Source organism: Lissotriton vulgaris, chromosome 4_1 (assembly GCF_964263255.1).
Source record: "Lissotriton vulgaris chromosome 4_1, aLisVul1.2, whole genome shotgun sequence".
NCBI classification, from domain to species: domain Eukaryota; kingdom Metazoa; phylum Chordata; class Amphibia; order Caudata; family Salamandridae; genus Lissotriton; species Lissotriton vulgaris.
Window position 1 is genome coordinate 585,205,060 of NC_141691.1, and position 20,619 is coordinate 585,225,678.

Below are 20,619 nucleotides of genomic sequence, written 5' to 3' on the forward strand. Positions count from 1 at the left end.
GCCCATAGAAGCCGCCTCCCGAGCCCCACAGCGTTCCCACCCATAGTCTCAGAGTGTCTCAGACGTATACAGACTGGCATGAATAAAGTCTCAATAGAACAGTCTCACCAGCCGATCCATCGCGATGTAGGGCAACACATTACCTGGCAGAAATAAGGTCCAGTCCCCATCAGATTTCAGCTGCCAGCATCGGAGTGTTCCGAATCCCTCGTGCCATTGGTCTGCGTTGCACTAGCGGAGGCTGACCGTTTCCGCGATCTAGACCTCCGGTGTCGTCCTTTTCGGTGTGGGCGGTTCGTCCGCTCCGGCGACGAGCCCTGGGACCCGCCTGGGTCCAGCCCCGGCTGGGCATGCGGCCTGAGTCTCACTGCTTCATCGGTCCAACGAAATACCTCCTCGGGCGTATCAAAGAAGTGCGTCCGGGACTGGTACACCACTCGCAGGCGGGCCGGGTACAGGAGAGAGTACTGGAGCTTCAGGCCCCGCAACTTGGCTTTGTCCCCCATACTTTTAGAGAACAGCCAATAGGCGTGTATGTTACACATCATACCTGTGGTTGTTTTTTAGAGGTTAAGGGGATTTCTCTTCACTTCCGTGGACTCTTGGGTGCCTGGTGCTTGAACCCTGACAGCCCTAAACCCTAAAAATACCCCTGTAGCCCAAAACCTATACCAATCCCTAAACCCTAAAACTACCCCTGTACCCCATAACCCAAAACAATATCTGAACCCTTAAAATACCCAAACACCCACAAACATATACCTCAGTACCCCAAAACATATACCCCTATACCCATCTGTGCATGTACACTTATGCCATGTGACACACAGACATGCCCTTAGGGCATGTGTGTGTGCCACATGGCACACAGGCCTGCAATTGGGGTGCTACAGGGTGTCAAAGTGACCCCCCGTTCCCCCTGCCAGGATTCAGTATTTACCGAATCGGTAAATACCGATTCGGTATTTCCCATTGATTCCTATGGCCTTCAAAGCCCATAGGAATCAATGGAAAATACGATTCGGTATTTAAAGATTCGGTAAATACCGAATCTTACAGAATCGGTAATTGGAAAATGAAAATTACCTACATCTCCCAACGGTATGATTCGGTATTTAAGAGTAGGTAAATCGGAATTACCTACATCGGGCCCTATGTGTTTTACTTTCATCTGATCTTCAGTTGGCTTCTGCTCTGTCGGATATGCCTTACCGTTTGCGATAGGGCTTGATACCCTTTTCTAGACCTCCATGAGTTAGCCTCTTTCACCTTGGCCTGCTTCTTGGCTGAATTATGCTCTTGTTTTTTTCTTTCTCTCTCGACATTTTATGCTTAGTACTATGTTGTTGATTACTCAGCCCATAATACTTATGTTTCTCAGCTTCAGGGAGGTGATAGCTTCTTCTATTATTTATATATTTGTATATGGAGTTTATTATCTATGTAAATAGCAGTGTGTATATATATCGTGTATATAGTTATATATGTGTTTATGCTACATTTCATAACAAGGGCCTACGTATAGCTTATGTGGATGTACCCATCATTCTTATCTTGCAGTCTCATCTTCACTTCGTGCCTATGTATGCACTAGCTCTTCTTTCCACCTCTATGGGTTCAATGCATTGAATGATCCCATCAGTGTCATTCTGTCTCTGGGACTTTTTTCTTAACACAAGAGTTGCACTTGTCAATACTTGTTGTTCTGTTCTTTGCCATTTGTTCGGTGGTTGCAATAATCCACGGTCCTCCACTGGGGACCTATTCTAAGGCTCCTTTCTCAGTGTCTCTCAGGACAGGTTTGCCTCGAATGCATTCGCTATTGCCTCTTGCCCTTGTTCCCCAGCTGCCCATGGGTTCGGCTCTTGGCTAATTTTTTCTGTGTTTGACTGACTTAATGATTTTCCAAGTCAAGGCCCTATAGCTGAGAGGCATTGGCTGTTGCCTTTGGGTTCCCATGTCACAGCCAACTATGGGTCAGATCGCACCCTAGGAGCGACTTAGTATTATATTTATATTGAATATTGTCCATGGACACACTTCTGTTCTCTGCCATGGGTAGCTCGATTCCCATCTTTTCACCGTCTTTATGACTTTACTTGTCTGTGATTCTTGCCACAGTTCTTATGGTGAAGTGTATGCTCTTGCTTACCTAAATTCCTAAGAGTATCTTATCTCATCTGTCTTATAAGAGGGATAGTTTTGTACGGTCAGTTTGCAGACCCTCCAGGATACTATTGCTTGGGTATCTATTCTAAGATAAAGATAAGGAATCTGCTACTAGTCGTCTCTAACAGATTAACAAGTTTCTTGCCTTTGGAAAAACTTATCTGGTGGAGACATAGTCTAGCCTCAGATTCCTTACCGACCCACCTGTTCTCCCCGTTCTGCAAACTGTTTCCATCTTACCTAAAAGATCCCTATCTTGGTATTCTCATACCCTGCATTTCAACTTCGTAATTGTTAGTTCAAAGAGATATTTATCTTTTATGGCACACTGTTTCCACAGCCAGTTTCTATGATGGCTCCTTGTTTTGGCCTGTAAATAGATACAGAAGAAACTGACGTCAGGGTATTGGGAAGGGGCATATATGGACTCAGGTGATGTCTCATACGTGGACGACGTCTATATGGAGTTGCACGGCACCCTCTACCTATGAACAGGGATACTGCTTAAAACGTTTTCGGATCCAGTCTGGCACCTGGGGAGAATTCTAAGGTAAGGAATCTGCGGCTAGAATATCGTCCCGATTCCGATCGTGCTAGAAAAGCCATCAGTACGACTCGGATCAGGAGGGCTTTCCGAGCAAGATGTGCTCCGCGAGTCAGAACAAGCGAGTACGATGCTGCTGTATGCTTACGGACTCAGTTCACTCCGGCTCCCATTGAACTCTATAGGAGCCCATGTACAGACGCGTACCAGGCTCCCATATTAGAAAAGGGGTGGGTGGGGAAAAGCGTAAACAATGTGGCAGGCACCCGATGGTTCCGGCCACAGTGTGCATGCCTGGATCAGGGGGACCCATGGGCAGACCCCTGTGACAGATTCGAAGGGCCCCCGGTGAAGGGGGGCCTGCTACGGCCCTCGAAGTAAGCTTCCAACAGCCGTACTTGCTCTGTCGGAATTTGTCTCCATAGCACAGCAAGATTCAGCTACGAACGAGTCATACAGACAGGTTTGAGTCCCAGAAACTATTCGGTAAGCGAGTACGCGATCTTTGCATCGTACTTGTTCGTTCTGACCTGTGTACGATTTGGTCGTAAACAAAGGCTACAAATCGGATCCGGGAAAGCAAAATCCGATTCAGAGGCCTTCCGAACGATATCGGAATCGGGCCCGATGTCTCTACAAGATAATGTGTTACCTAAGGTAAGTAACCTGTTTCTACGGAGATATTTTTGCAGTCTCTGTTTTCATATTCTTCCCTTTTAAGATCATATGGACAAAAGCATGAGACTTGCCTAGGAAATAAAGTTTGCACTATTATATTGCAATGTATTCTGGTTCGTACGTCAGCATGAGTTATCAATATATTTTGTCTCTTTTATTTCAGAACCAGGTATTTCTAAAAGTGTCAACGTGTCTGTTTTCCTCAAGGATAATTGCCCCCCAGCAGAGCTAGAAGGAAGTGCTGTTGTTTCATATAGCACACCCACAGGTGCGTGACCTAAAGCCGAAAATGAGAATCATGTTTGCCCGTCACAATGCTTTAAGATTTATTTACAAAATTGTTTCATCTGTTTTTTATGTTTAGTTTGTGCGATTGTGGCACCTATTAATTATTTGACTCTGTTTTCAATTAGTATTTCAACATATACGGTATAACTCTAATAGGATATCACAAATTAGGAAATGTACAGCCAAGGGTGCCTATGGGCCTAAGGGCCCTCCCTTGATGCACCCCCAAAAAAGTGGTCACAATTGCAGAGTCGGAGCGTTTTCATTACTTGCAAATCCGACACGCACTGCAAACAGCATTGCCCCGTGACTCCTCCCCTCCTGACTATTCCCCATTAGAGGACAGATTACTCGACGGCCACCTACCTGAAAAGGCTATTTCTTTGACTTACAGAAAACTCATTAACAACATAGAAGATCCACTACAGTCCCTACGAGAGAAATGAGTTGGAGGTGGGATCGAATTAGATGACGAAAACTGGCAGACGGCAGTCTCCTCCCCCAAAATTGTCCCCATCCCAGCGCGTCTCCGTCTGGTGCAACTAAAAATACTGCATAGAATTTACATTACAGGCCCCCAATTGACACACATGGGTGGTCCATCAGATGGGTCCTAGAGGAGGGGGTGCATCCACACGGGCACGTTCATGCACATCATATGGCAATGCGACCCAATCCAGGAGTATTGGCGCAAAATTCACGAAATAATGAGCAAAACACTAGAAATTGTAATTAAGCCAGAGGCCCCTAGATGCCTTCTTACCATCTGGGATCCCACTGACCTCAACACACACGCCATACAATGGGCCACACTGGGCTGCATGATTGCTAAGAGAAACATCGTTCAACTCTGGGGGCGCCTCATGCTCCTAAAGTTGGGGATTGGAAGAAAGATCTCGATTGGTGCATGCTGAGATTAAAGACAGCGTACGCAGCCCGGGGATGTCCCCGAAAATCGACTAAGAGTAGAGCTCCATGGAATGAACATCGAGGCAAAATGTGCTCCCCCCTGTGCCCCTGATTATGATGACCCCCCTCCCTGAGATTTCCAAACATTATCCTATTGTAGCTTTATTTACCTTGATTTCGCTGTGCTTCCTGTTATTGACCCATGTAGAATTGTACCTCTATTTCAAGTATCTTTAATGAAAAGATGTATATAAAAAAAAAGTGATCACATGTAAAGCACACAAATGTCCTAGGGGCGTGAGTGCACTACATGGCACTTTAAAAAATGCATTTTGGGTGCATTTTTTAAAATTGCCCATGGTTACCATCTACTTGAAATCAACAGTATTAGCATTTCCTAAATGCCCATTTCGCATTTAGGAAATGCTCTGTACATGTGCTTAGGGAATCGCAATTAGGAAATCCCTATTTGCGATTTCTTATTTAGTGAATCACAAAATGAGATTTCTACTGGGTAGGAATCACATTTTATTAAAATGTATTTATTGGTATTTAAGTACAACATATACAAAATCATGAACAAAGTATACATCGCAAGTATCACGTTATCAGTGTTCAACAGTGTTCACGCTCATGAAGACCAAAGAAAGAAAATAGAAAAAACATTAGGGAAGAACTTTGCAGCAATTTAAAAACACTGATAACATCAAGCACCAAACTTAGTGTTGCAGATGTAGCATTGGCTTCTACAGAGAAAAAAGGAGAGGACCTGTACCATAGTCAAAGACTACTGTGACAAATGTGACCATTCTACAGCTTTGTTTGAGCTGCTGGGGCTCCAAATGTATCGGTATAGCTTGGCTAAATTGCAATTATATGTCCAAGAAGAACAGGTGTTCAAGGGTTTACTGAGCCGTGAGTGCGGATCCATGTCAAAAAAGGACTCCAAATGTCACGTGGCATAGAGGCTTCTGACATCAGCTCCAAAAAGTAGGAATCACATTTTGTGACAGTGTTTAGGTCTTTGTACATATTGAAAGGCAGCATTGCATTTCTTAACAGACCCTAATTGCGTTTTGGTCAGTGAAGGAATGCACTTTTCTTTCTTACATCTGGCCCCTACTACCTGAACTTCCTCAACATTAACAAATTCTGTACCTGAGTAATTGTCGGTATCCAGATCAAAAATATACTACTCTTATTTTTCAAGTTGTTCTCCTGAACTGGTATGTCCTGATAACCATTAATTTTTCTTTTCTTTTTTTTTGTTTTTTTTCTGTTCCATGCATTTTAGGACAAACAAAAATAATAAATAATGAATTCAATACACACTCTGCGTTCTGCAAAGATACCCATCAAGTTGCAGGGACATCCTGACTTTTTTCAGTGCCGCTATGGGCACCCTTCCAATGTGAGCTGCTTTGGACACCATAACCAGAACTTTCAGACACTTCCTCCACCAACATAGGTCTTTTTGTTCTTAGACATTTACCCATGGACTTCTCTTAGTACTGACCTCTTCATCTGACAGAAGCCAACGTTTCTCCTCCTCATTATTCAAAGCTTTTCTCTTTATGCCATCTTTTATAAAGATTTAACAGTTTTCTGAACTGTATCCTTAATCGCCTTCATTACAATTTCCCTTCCTCTGTCATCTTCATATACTCCCAGATCCTTTGCCATACTGTCCTCTAATGCCAACACTGACTTTTTATCCCCTATTCATTTATTTTGTATTTACTTCTACTTATCCATTTTGTTATCAGAAAAGCGTACTGTCTTCACACCTAACTGAAAAACTGGGGCCAAAAAACACCCTCCTCAGCACGTTCTAACACCTCATGATTAAGCTCCCAATATGAACAACCACTTATAAGGTTCTTTTCTCTAATGCTTTGGGACACTCCTTTTACGTGCCCAATTTCCTCTAAAACTAGACTTCATTGTGAAGCATGCCCCAATCAAAGATGGCCACCCTTTGTAAACAAATGCTTGAAGAACACGAGGGCAGAATTGCTCTTACTTTCTAATGCGTGTACTTTGAATCGTAAGTCGTGCTTTTCAACCGCCACACCTCAACCGAAGCCTAACAAAGATTTTCCTCTCGTGGTATTTTGTCCCCAATTTTAAAATTTAAAACACCAAATACTATCTACTTATGTGCCAAACTCTTACATAAACATGTACAAAAGTAATGAAACATAGTGAGAATTCTTAATTTAAGACAAATTAACTACCTAAACAAAATTCAGTCCTTCTCTCTCATAAAACAATCCATTAATTGGATTGTAACCTCACATCACATACTTATAATCTCAAAATGATGCACTAATCCATCAGATAAACATAGATATACTTATTTGTTCAGAAGCTGCAACCAAAAGAGAGGGAGAAGATGGAATGTTGCGGGGGCTTATGGACTGAATGTTCTGGTTCATTTTATAAGTCATACAATGTTCTTTTAATGGAACTTTGAAATGTTTTCTTCCTGGGGGTAGTAAATAAAAGATATGGAGCCAGATGTACGACCCGCCAATTAGCGAGTCGCCAATTCCATCGCATTTGCGATTCGCTAATTGGGATGCACAACAGTGTCTTGAGACCTTGTATGCGATTCCCAATAGGGTCACAATTTGCATGCCTCATGCATATTAATGAGGCTGTCGCTATTTGCGACCCCATTGGGAATAGCTGGCACTCCCAGGATGGTGGACTGCTGGGATCAGCAGACCTCCATGTGTGGGACTGCTTTTAAATAAAATAAAGATTTTTTTTTAAATGCAGCCTGTTTTCCTTAAAGGAAAACGGTATTCGTTTCAAAAATAAAAATTCAACTTTTCAGTTTCATTTTTTAAGGGCTGGTAGTGGTCCCAGGGACTACTGGTTGCCCTTAAAAAATATTTGCACACATACTCACAAAGAGGAAGGGGTCCTCTGGGGCGCCTTTCCCGTTTGCGAATGGTTTACTACCCTCTTGAAGAGGGTGGTAAACTGCGAGTGTTTTGCGACCATAGCTGTTGGGGTCGCTATTAGAAAGGGAACGACCGTTCCTAGTAGCGAGTTGCTAAACACTTTTTTGCGACTCACAAAATACAGTTAGTAGTTGGCCCACAGGTTTTTTGCTTGCTCAAACGGGTCTAAAACCCATTTGTGCATGCAAAAATCCATCGTACATCTGGCCCATAATGCAGAATGCTAGCCTCCTGTTTTGCCATAAAATTCTGAGCTCGCAGTGGAAACTGGAAAATTTTGATTCTCCCTCAATTCATTTCGCTTTGGTTACCTCTGTAGGCGACGCAGTACAGATGGAGGCCCTGCATCCAGAGTTGAATCTCAAGCCATGGTGGCCGTGTGACGCCTGTGGTCCATCACAATCACCTACCTCCAACACAGCAGCTGCTTCTGCAGCACTTGCAGCAGAAAACTCGATGGAGATAGTGGCCTTAGCAAAGCAGAATGAATGACTAACTGCCAAAGACCTTACTAGAAACATGCCAACAGAAATTGTTGAAGTAGGGCCTCCTTTCTCCAGCTATTACCATATGAGTTCCCACACAAGATGTCTCATTATCGATGCCAATATTTAATTGTTGTACAAAACTGACCAATATTTGCAAATTTCTCCTTTGTTTCACAAACCACATTATATTGTCTATCTAAAATATCAGCATTACTCTGAAATCTTACAGACTTTAAAGGTAATCACCTAATTATTCCTAGGTTTACCTGCTTTACATTAGCTCCTAATGACTGTGCAAGTTTGCCAATTGAAATAAAACATTTCCTTCAAGTGAACACATATTTATTTGTTCATTCTTTAGATCATAAAGAATGAACAAAAAAGACATCTCACCTGACAGTTGATTCTTTATCATTCGGCCAGGACATCTAGGCATACCTTTTAAATGCTTAAACTTATTATCAATAAAGCTTACTATTGGAATCACCTCATCGCATCAAGACTTATATATGTACTGGTTGATCTGAAACTGAATAGCGCAACTGTGTCTTCCTTGATGTCTCCAGCTTTGAGCATTATGCTCACAGCACATTCACAGCTCCCAAAATGCTGGGTCCTCCTGTGTTCAGCTGATGTAATGGGAAGTTGTCAAGGAGACATTTACAATTTTTAGCAAACATTATCTTCATGCTGCAGCAACAAATGGTGGACGGAATGCTGAATAAATCAAGCGTTCACCCCCAGTCAAGAGATCTGGGTTAATTCCATCATTCTTTTGCTCACTACGCCATCCCAATTTTGACCAAGCCATATGCATATCAGTATGCCCCTGCTCCTTATGGGAACAGTCCAGCCCAAACTGTCAAGCTGGGCCATCCCTGGACCGGAAACAAGCATCCTGGGTCTGGCTTCAGGGTAGCACCCCTTCATTAGCCTGGCTAGCCTGAATCCAGTGGCACAGCGAGCAAGGGACCCACATCTGGGAATACCTATCCCACATAGGGCAAAAACTGCTGCAGCAACAAATGTTTGGGATGCTTAATAAATAAAACATTTACCCTCAGTCAAGAGATGTGGGTTAAATCCGTTGTTCTTGTGCTCTCTGTCTTTTGCGTAAACAAAAACTCTGGCTTAGGTCTACTGTCATGTAGTTATACATATTTATTATATTACCCATACGGGACCTGCACGTTTGGATAACATAAGCTGTGGGTTTGGTGGCTGACTGGCTCTGAGCACCCATACCGAGAATGTTGGCCTTTCTGTTTTAGCTAGCTCACAGTACCACTAGAATTTCCTCTTATTGGGGAAAGAATACTTCCTGGCAACCTCCGAACATGTGAACCCTGATTCCCCAGGATCGTGGAAACAAGGTTCTACTTTTTGCTCAGTCACTCGTGCTCACTTATTCGGTCTCAGAGACTTGCACAGAAGAAACAGTCAGGCATGTTACAATAAAAATGTATTGCACAGTTTTTCTTCTAGTGTAAAATAAATTTGCTGCAACAACCGTTAGACAGTAGCAGATGTATATGATTAGCAGTACAGGGAAAATAAAAGGATAGTACAGTTCTACCATCTTGCAATAATCATGAATATGTACATAAATATAAAAGGCATGATAAAAGTGTGCCTACTCCTAGGGTGCCTATCTAGAAGTACTTAAGTGTATCTAGCATGTGAGTAGGTAGGAAGCCAAGAGTCCCTCTAGGATTTAGTCGAACCCCATTACCTGAAGTGAGAGAGTGTGGGACCCCGCGAGGGATGTTTAGCCCACTGTCATATGGAGCGTCTGCATGCAGGATCCTCAGTGTCTCTGGTCAGTGTGTCGGCTAGGAAGTCTCGGTTCCCTCTGCCAACCTTAGCAAGATGTGCTGTATTTACACTAGAAGTATTTAGGGTTTCTTTGTTCCTTGTTTCTTGTATTAGCCATTGTTGGATTTGAGGATGACGTATGGGATGAACCTTGTACGTAGGTATGGTGGTGTATATGGTGTAGCCCCTGCCTGGTTTTCCAAGAACCCTCATGAATATTCATTCATACTGTATGAGTCCACTGATAAAGTTATAGGATGCTATTGTTCAGGAAAAACACTCCTGCTGCGCCCAGGACTAGAACTAGGTAAAGGTTCAATCCTAAAGGCTCGTTACTGTGTAGTATAAAGGAGATAATGCCGGTGAAGGTGTATGATATTACCCGGGCCTACATTAGGGTACATATATGAAACATAACACTACAAGGTATGCGTTCACACTCACTGGAGACATTAATGAACTTATTTGAATGCACCAGCAATTGAATGTGAAGAAGCAAGTTGTTGTAGCTCCACACAACCCTGTTCAATACATAGTTGAAATGGTGCTTGTAGGTTACTGACAAACCCTAAACTGGGATCCTTGGACGCAATGGAAATTTGAAAAACCCAGTTTTCTTAGTCACAATATCACGCACACATTGCACTAAGAATAAGACACTTTATGCTTGAAAGTGTTTACTTTAACCCCTCCCTGTTCCGTCACGAGCCTCGGGTGGGCTGTGCTAATGAAGAACGGTTCCGTCACGGCCCGCTCGCCGCGCCTGAGCGGCGCCAATTCTGCGCCTGCGCTGACATTCTAAAGAGCGGGCGGGGCCGTGACGGAACCGTTCCGTCACAAGCACAGCTCACCCGCGGGCTGTGACGGAGCGGTTCCGTCACGAGCGCGGGAGCGCCGCGCGGCCCCGCCTCCCCCTTAGCACTGCAGCGGAATAGCCGCCGCAGCGAAGGGGTTAACAATCCAATTCTGTTGCTTAGCACATCTGAAATAACAACACAAAATATTATTTAAGCAGCACTAAGGCATGTTGCAAACAACAAGAATAAAATGAACATTTCTACCATAGTTAGAATGTAATCTAGCATCCTAGCACCCTAAAACCTATTTTTGTGCGTTATACTATGAGAGCATGGAGTAGCATAACTTTCATATAGAGTTTCATTGGGAGAATCAAAGCACTGCATATCTGTTTACAACAAAATGCTGTAGTTATCAGCAGTTGGAAGCAAGTGTTCCCTTGAAAGGAAAACACCGGCAGCAGCTTCTCGACTCCTGGACTTGGCTCAGTATCAGCTTTCAGTGCATAAGTGGATGCTGCCGCATCACAGCAGTCTCAAGATCTTTTAGCAGTATCTTGTGCAATAATCTGGGATGAAGAACCTCTCCTGACAAATGGTTGATTGGTGTGCCTTTTATACTATATCTTACCTGAGATAGGAATGTTTCACATAAACTTAGGTATATTTGACATGTGCATCAATATGCTAGTTGTAGAGGCATTCTTTTAAATAAATACGTTGAAAACATGTCCATTCAGTTGAGTACACTTTTTATGTTGTTATGATTATCTGACCTTGAGATAGAGATAACAAGGCACTTTTTCCAGACTGATGTCGCAACAAATGTCTTATCAAGTTCATTGTCTGCGCATTAGGAGTTATTTCGATGTCATTGTCTGAATGACTTGACTCTTTCGCGAGTTCTTAGAAAGATAAGGACAGGCGACATCTGTGTCAGAGGTAGACATGTGAATGATTAGACAAAAATAAAGAAAATGGAGTCTCAACCTGCTCAAGATGGAGTCGGGCCTTAATGACTTTGCATCAGTCTCTCACTGTTTTCAGACCTTCCCTGGTAGCCCACTGCAAAGGTCCTCGTGGGACTTTGCCACACTACCAGAGTGTGACCATGTCAAGGGGGAAGCAATGTCTGCATTGAAGGTCCAATTAAATTTAGAATCTGAGCAAAGCTGTCATGCTCTTAGGAATCTGTTCTGGTTCCCACAGCCCATCTCTTTAGAACTCATTTCCAATTAGAGTCTCCCCTTGCTGTCCCTTTGTTGGGGGTGTGCATTCAATCCTGATTGGTCACACTTGCTTGAGCGATTGGTCCAGAAGCAGGCTCCCTGTGGATACACCTGCAGGATATGCTTCAATATTGCCTGGATACTTTCCTAAGACTTTCTTGCATGCTCTCAATGCCAAATTAAATGCCAAAGAGACCTCCATGGTTCCTCTGCTCAAAGTTTGAGCAAGCGCCACTGATTCCAGAGGTACTTCTAAGATGAGGTCAAACTTGTGGAGTGTGATTATCTTGGTTATCCCAGCCTTTAAGTGCTTGCCTCAACTCTGATTGACTTCACCGCCTGTAGAGAGACAAACTCCATGCACCAGAAGGGGGACATCTTGACCAAGGAGGAGTAGAAAGTGGCAAAGCCTTCATTAATGGCTTGACTCATGGCTGCACTGTGCTTGAAGCTCAGCGCCTCTTCTTTGCGTAACCTATAGATGCTGGTAGCTGCCATAAATTGCTCTACTAGTGCCCAGACCAGAAGCAAATGCCTGACTTTCTGCCATTGGTTCTTAGCTAAGAGTTTCAGTCTCCTATATTTATGAATCACTGATTTAATTTCTACTCCACACCACCTGGCTGAGTCAGGTGTGCAGGTGGTTACCTGCAAAACCTGATGTATGGACGTAGAGGACAATGGAAACTGGCCTGGAGTGACCTCTACAGCCAACTAAATCTCCAAGAGATATCTCATGGCCCAGAAGCTCTCGTTCTCTCCTGTGATGTGTTGTCACCTCAAGGAACTTTAATATGGTTGTCTGTTGCCACCTCAAGGAACTTTAATGTGGCTGTCCCCAAATTCTTACACAAGCCTTTCAAGCCATTTGCATCCTGTGGCGTAACACTCTTTTGATGGAAGATGACCACATACTTGGCCATATCATCAGCCCAGCACATAAGTAAGCTTAAGGTCCTTTGTACTTCAGAACCCTTCCGGATTCCTCATAGTTTTATGGGTGTTAGTGAATTCCTTTAATATTGTCACACATACAGGTGAAAAGGAAAGTTGAGTCCTTCCTGAGTAACTTGGACTTAAAGCATGCTTTGTACTTCTTTCTAAATTGAGCTAAGGATCTTTGTTTATCAGACCGACTATTTGTGATCTTAGGGGGGATAATACAGCAGTAAAGTGGCTACTGAATCCACCATTGCTAGATGATTGCCCTCCTTAATCAGTCATGGCACCACTGTGCTTGGAGCCCATGTCTTGGCATGGTACTATATGTGTTTTGAAGGCATTGGTGACTTTTTCTAAGCAGCATGTACCTTTCACACATGTATGTTCAGTGGCTACTACAGCTACAGTACATGCATTCTGCCCACTCAAAGCTCCATATGCTTCCAACTGGACAGTTGCTGCCTTCTTTGTCCTACCCCCTTACTCATTCTGAGTTGCTGTGTATTCTTCTCATAGGCGGAACACAAGAAAGAGCCAGGACATAAGAGCAGGGTATCATCACCTTTATGATGAGTCCATCACCCTTAGGGCCTAATTGCAAGTGCCCCAGAATTCCTTGTGGGCATGGAAACTCTATTTTCCTCCACAAAGGGAATTACAAGGTCCGCAAAACCAACTGTGACTTGTCATCTTTTCCCTGTAAATATTGGCTGCTGAAAGCTGCTGGAGTCTCTGAAGGAAACTGTATGGGTGAGTACGGAATTATCAGGAGAATAGCACCTTGATTACCAATTTCCTCTTGTAAATTCGTATTTCTAAGGGTTCAGCCTGTAATCCCTGTTAGTACCAAGGACTCAACAGACTGAAGGTATCTCTAGTTTCTTTTGTGATCATCAAAGGAAAGATTGCCTCCTTGTTGTCACCATACAGTTAACTCCTTCACTGCGGCGGCTATTCCGCCGCAGTGATAAGGGGGCGGGGCGGAAATGCGGCGGGCGCATGCTGGTGACGGAACCGCTCAGTCACCAGCGTTGGTTGCGCTGTGCTTATGACGGAGCGGTTCCGTCATGGCCCCGCCCGCTCAATAGAACGCTCAGCGCAGGCGCGGAATTCGCGCCGCGCAGGAGCGTCGGGCGGGCCATGATGGAACCACTCCGTCATCAGCACAGCGCCACCGCGGCTGATGACGGAACGGTTCCGTCATCAGCAGGGGAGGGGTTCAAATACCTGTGAAAGGTGTTAAGTGTCTCCAAATGAGGGTTTTAGTTAGAAGGCAAAAGTCACAATAGGAATAAGAAGCTCCTTGCCAATACTAGTAAATCTTGATTTTAATTTACCTCCCTGACACAGTATTGAGAAAAAAGCTAAGCATAAGCTGTTTTCGAAAAAAGAAGCCAAAAAATGCTTAAATAACAGAAAATAAAATCAGGGACACAATGGTGTAGAATGGGTGAAAAATGTGATGAAAATTGGGGAAATTAATTGCATTACTATTTGTCCTTTTATGGCAAAAGCATCCTTATATTTGCTTTAATCAAGAAATGATTTCATAGGAAATGTTTTGTATTGGGAATTTTAGGAATCAAGCACTGGAGATGTGTAGATTTGCAAAGTCATAGATATAAAGGCTAAACACTCCAACTCTTTCCTGAGAATGTCGTTTCCAAGTTGTGACAGGCAGAGAAAAAAACCCGCAGATTTGACATCCTTCGTGCCAGCTCCCCAGCACTTCACATCACAAGCAGAACATCTTGCTAAGCATCTCTCCTTTCACAGAGAAACTGGAGCTGGCTGAGCGCTGTAGACCAAAACTCCACACTGCACATCACACAATAAGTCAGAACCCTCTACTTCTTTGTTAGCAAAATAAGCCACTTTATTAGGACAGGTGTATTTCATAAACTTCATGTATACAAACATTGTAAACAACTAAACCTTACTAATACATGAACATATCTAAAGATTCCGCTCCAGACTGTCCACCCCCGCAAAAAACAACTTAACTAAACTAAAAACCTATGACCTGTCTTATAGTGGCAACTTAACTTTCTTTCTGCGACCCTTAAATGATGCTCATACAAGTGCTTAATGTTAAAAACAAAAAAGGGGTAGGTGGTTCACCTAAATTACTCTGACATCGTAGGCACTGCCACAGCGAGTGCCGTCCCGCCCCAAAACAGGCCATATATAAGCCCTGCCCACATTACCTACCTACACCTATCCCATTACATGGGCCGTCTCATTGTGCAAAAAAACCCAGGGATAGACTGGTTCGTGCCATGCTCCCCCTGGGTCCCGCACCAAGCATGGAAATCAACACCTTGGTGTTCTCCTCTTGAAATGTGCATGGCAGGAGCGTAACGCAGGCCCCTGAAGCCTCTGTGATGCTGGTGGCGAGGGGACATTCAGAATAGCTCTATGCATTTCTGAGGGGTATGGGGGGCTTAGGTGTCTCGCGCCACATTCTACACAGGAGCCTCACCATTTTACGTTACTCTGGCACGAGACCAGTTGAACGTGCCGCTGCCTCCATTGACTCTTCTTCTGAGAAGTGACAGTTAAATCTGCACCTGTGGGTTTAATGAGAGCCTCTGTATCATTAACTCCGAGTGTGTGGAATTAAATCCCACTGCAGTGGGTCACTCCTAAATAATCCTTACTCTGCAGGTTCTTTTGCAGTAACAATGCTCTCCCGCTGATGCCACTGCCAAAGACGTTCAAGTCGTAGGTAATTGCCCACAGCCCCCGCCTTTCAAGGGGCTTCGTGAGAAAGCGAACTTTTTATCTTGCTGTTTCTGGCCTGTGTTTATTCTGTTTCTCTATCTAAATCGTCCTACCTCTAGCCCTCCCTACCTCTCTGGAGAGAATTTTTAAGGTCCCTCCAAAACATATTTCATCTGTTTGTGTGACCTTGGTAAAGTTGATCAAAAACATTTAGTATTGTTTGGACTCATATGAGCCTCAATTAGAAGGAAGCGGGCAATCAAATTAAAATGTGTTCCGTACAGTGACTCTTAAAGTGTCTTGACCAGAGCCCCCAAAGTCCTTAAGATGGCACTGCTCGCTGCCATCTATTAGAAATGTCACACAGATTTTCATATTGAAGGAAATTGCCAAGGAGGTGCATATGCACAAAGATGAGGGTGCACCGACATGTACCTACCGGGTGCAATTCTGATTTAAGCATCTATAGAACATTGTCATGGCCCTCGCGCTGATAAACGTCCATGGACTAAGACTAACAGATTCACCGCCAAGTAACTTTAACCTATTTCACCTGCCTTTAGAGCCTCTTGTGTCGACTCGTGGCTTTTTTATTTCTTATCTACAAACAAGGGCTCGCCCGCGCCGTGCCCTGCATGTAAACACAGAGATACACAGACGCATAACTCAAGCGGATCTCATTGGCCCTTACGGAAACTACGCATATCCCTGACAGCAGTTAATGGTGTGTTTCTGTAACAGCGCCGCCTCCAGCCGCTCGGTCACTTTTTCCACAGCCTTCAAAGGTATTTACATGAATTGTTGAAGGTAAATTGTTGAACTTCCAGACTCCGGATAAAAACACCGAGAGCACTTAGAACGGGCCTACTTCAGCCTGGCGTCCTATGTCACTTCACTAATGACATGTCACTGAGTTATAGCCTCTCCGGAATGGAAAACCGGGATGGAGCTTGAATAGCAGAATATAAAACCGACGCTCCAGTGGACACAGAAGACACAGGGAGAGGAAATCAATCCTCTGAAAGCTAAACATAGTTCTGCAATATGGAGAAAACATCCGTGAGTTCACCCGAAGCGTCCTGCTACCAAACACAGTGTTTGCAAGTGGAAGTCGGAAGGGCCTTCTGGTTAGGGCTGAGCTGTGGGAGGCAGACGTCCTTGACGTCTGGCCTCAGGCGGGCCCCCCCGTGCCCGGAAGAATTATTTATTACTGACAGTGTTCCACTAGGCTGAAACTGCATGTGGAACCATGTACTGTGAAAGGGCACGCTGAAGCAACTGAAAGTTTATTATACATACACTGAGAATCCAGTGTGTACCAATGTAAACTAGCAGTAATATCAAATTCCTGTTTATTTATTCTTTAACTAATATAATTAATCTCTAGCACAAAGAAACTTGGATAGATTCTTGGATTGGAGCACGAAACTAAACGTAGCAACTAATAACCACCCGGTTATCCAGTAACCTTGTGTCAGAACCCCTTTCAGAGGGCTGATGACTTTTACTCCTGATGTTCATCACCCACCTTACTCTGGGTTCTGATATACTAGGCCTGATAATACCCCTTAAGCACTTGACTCTCAGTGGCAGTGTGGGTCGAGCAGTCCAAGGCATCTCGGGTATGGGGGAGAAGTGCAAGATGTACATGGAGACAAAACCTAAAATACATTAAAAAAAAACAATAAATGAATGTCCTTTAAGATATTCGTTTTTATGACAAAAGTTGTATTTATATATGAACACAAAGTGAAATAAGACATATACAAACAATACGTACTGCTTTTATAAGGACAAAACTCTAGCCCTGCTCTGGTAAGGTCCTGTGTTCCACTCTCCTGTCTGCTGATAGTGGTTGTTCACCATTTATGTTAGGCAACATTCAATTAAGGGAGAGCAACACATCATCTGCAAAAAGTGAAATTTTAGAGTCAAGGGGATGCAGTAAATTGCGGGCACAGCTCTGAATTTCGAGGTAAGGGTTTCTATACGAAGCATAAATAAAAGTGGGGAAAGTGGGCACCCTTGTCGGGTACCCCAACTTAGATGAAAAAAGTCTGAGCCCACTTTGTTAACCATGACTCTCTCTCGAGAGAGAGAGGATTTGCGTAATTTGCTTGGACCATGGCGATAAATTACTCATGAATGCCAACTTTGTGGAGGATGTGAAACAGAAAGGACCAATCTACCCGGTCTAAGGCCTTTTCTGGATCTAATGCTTAAATGATAGCTGGAATCTATTACTTAATGGCTTTTTTGAACTGGTGGAATATCTTCCTCAAATTATCATGTATCTCCCTCACTCGGATTAAGCCTTATTGGGTGGGTTGGATTAATACGGGCGTGATACCTTCTAATCTTGTGGAAAGAATCTTAGTGTAGAGTTTTACATATTAATTAAGCAACGCCATAGGCCATTAAGAAGAGCAAAATTGTCGATCTTTCCCCTTTTAGGGCTAACTGAGATAAGTGCTTTACTCGTTGAAGGAGTGACTATTTTAGTGGTTGCTATGTAATTAAATAGGAGGGTAAGATGGGGTATGAGTTCAGCGCTAAAGGTTTTGATATTTAACATTGCCCTGACGAAGTTTGTCGGTGATTGGTCGAAATTGTTGTCTCTGAGTCAACGTCGCTGGTGCAATATCCTAGAAAACAAGCCATTACACACCCTGGAAGGTCACCTTCTCGAGATCCTTGCTGTCTGAAGAACGGCGTCCTTTGTTTTGAAAGAATTTAGCCGCACTACGGCATCTCTGGGGCGCTTTCCCTTGCTGTGATTGAGCAGGCCCACTCTGTGGACAAAGTCCAACTTCAACTTGGGACCCCCGTTCCCAACAGTTGTGAGAAAAGCCCCACCACGATGGCCTCCAAGTCAGGTCCCTCGGCCCTTTTTCTAAGCCTCACAGCCTGATATTGTCACACTGGGAATGATTTTCAAGGTCCTCACGTTTGAGAAGCCTTGCTTTAAGGTGTGCTTGAAGGTGGTCCATGGAGCTCTCTAGGAGTTCTACCCGCTGCAACAGGGTGTGGCAGGTAGTATCAAGATCTAGTGTCCATGTGCCAATAGAATCCACATCTTGTTGGAGAGCAGTGAATTTGAAGTTAAGCTCAAATCAGAGGGCCTCTAAAGAAGGGGTTGGGTCAGTCTTGAAATCTTCATGTAGTTCCTTTTGAAATCTTAAAGGAAGGACATGAGGTCTTTCTTAGTCATGGCCATATTTTCTTCTCTATGGGGAGATGGATGAGAGTTCTGTGAATCTATTGCCTAAAAATAACTGGAGACTCTAGTCGTCTGAGGTTTTTTCGGAGGCATGTAGAGTGTGGCTGCAAAAGGTGGGTAGAGATTGTGAAGAAACACCGTTAGGGCTTTTTGGATGGCTCACAGTAGGTCTGTCCAAAAGTCCAGGTTCCCCCAGATACAGCGTGTGGCCCAGAGGGCAGTTAGGAGATTAGCAGTTAGCTACTGTGTCCCCTGCAAAATTTATAGAGGAGTTTGGTCCGAAAGGGAGCTGTTAATTGATTGCCTCCGTAGTTGTTGTAGAACCTGTAGGTGACAATGGCTAGAGGACCAGAATGCTAGCATAAGGGGGTCAAAAGCCAGGTGGATGTGTGTTCCCCTCCAGTTCTTCAGACACAAAACCCTCTGGTGTGTGCCCCGTATTCCAACAAATGCCTGTTCAACAGTCAATATAGGTACAACAAGCCTCCTTCGGCCCATCACTCTGAAGACGACCGAGGGGCCCCCAACAGCGTGACAGATGAAACTGTGCAGCAGAAAAGCACGAAGGAGTTACCAGGTGGCGGAGCAAGGCACCTCTAATAAGAAGGGCAATACAAGGTGGTCATTTTCATCCAATAGGACATTACTCGAGAATCAGGGAGAAATGTGCCACCCACTGGCCCCCCATCCCCTGGTTGTGATTTGGCGGTTTCATGTAGCAGGAGGTTTCTCAGTCTGAAGGACTCATGGTGCGGATGCCATTGCGTGGGTGTGTGACAGGCCCAGTCACTGCTCTCCAAGGCCGGTATTAGACTCCAAGAGGAATGCCCGGGCCCATCCATCTGCCCCCCGGCCGTTTCAGTAGCTAGGGCGAGGTGGGTCGAGAATAGAGAAATCGGCGGCCGCTACCAAACTATCTCGCTGCTCGCATCTTGGTTGTCCGCTTTCCCCTGCGGCTCCAGGTGCAGATGAAGGTATGGGGGTGGGCAAGTTGGCACCATCTGTGACAAGACTTGAGCCTGTGTATTTGCTGCAGGGAGAGTCTCCTCAAGGGGCACGCTGCTCTCCCATTCCAACGCTCTGCTGCCTCGTTGTGTTTAGGCCTGATGGCTGAAGCACACTGAGTCTGCGGTGGTCTGGGCAATGGGGCAGCAGCTCAATCGTGCTGTGAGAGCTGCAAGGGAGGGGCACCACCTTCCTCTGTTAAGTCCGAGCCTACTGCGCCCCCGGCAGCCCGGGCACCATCAAGGTGCTGCCGCTGTAGTAGAAATTAGCAATCGGAAGGCGATGATGGACGGAGTGCTGAAACTTTTCAAACACTCACCCCCAGTCACAGATATGAGTTGAATGCATCATCATTCTTTAGCTCACTTTGCCACCTCAGTTCAGACTTGACCTTGTGCCTCATGGGAACAGTCCAGTCCGAACTGCCAAGAAGGTCTTCCTTGAACCGAAAGTAAGCATCCTGGGACCAGTTTCTGGGTAACACCCTTCATCAGCAAGGCTAGCTTGAATCCAGTGGCAAAGTGAGCAAGGGACCCATGTCCTGGCATACCCTGACAACTTAGGGCGAACAAAGAGAACACAAGGAGATGATGGACGGAGCGCTGAAACTTTTCGATCACTCACCCTCCAGTCACAGATCTGGGTTGAATCCATCATCATTGTTTAGCTCACTTCGCAATCTGAGTTCAGACCCAGCTATATGCAAATCAGTCTTCACCCTGTGCCTCATGGAAACAGTCCGGCCTGAACTGCCAAGCCAGGTCTTCCCTGAACCGGAAACAATCATCCTGGTACCGGGTTCTGGGAAACACCCTTCATCAGCCAGGCCAGCTTGAATC

At 44.5% G+C, this 20,619-nt stretch overlaps 1 protein-coding gene across 4 annotated transcripts in view; it reads left to right on the forward strand.

Annotated features, from left to right (window-relative positions):
- BBS9 (Bardet-Biedl syndrome 9) overlaps positions 1–20,619 on the forward strand; it is a 2,055,975-nt gene that overhangs the window by 918,647 nt on the left and 1,116,709 nt on the right. For all 4 annotated transcript variants that reach the window (XM_086964810.1, XM_086964812.1, XM_086964809.1 and 1 more), the window contains exon 14: positions 3,555–3,659. In XM_086964810.1, the coding sequence (XP_086820936.1) occupies positions 3,555–3,659 (105 nt within the window). The remainder of the gene's footprint in view (positions 1–3,554; positions 3,660–20,619) is intronic.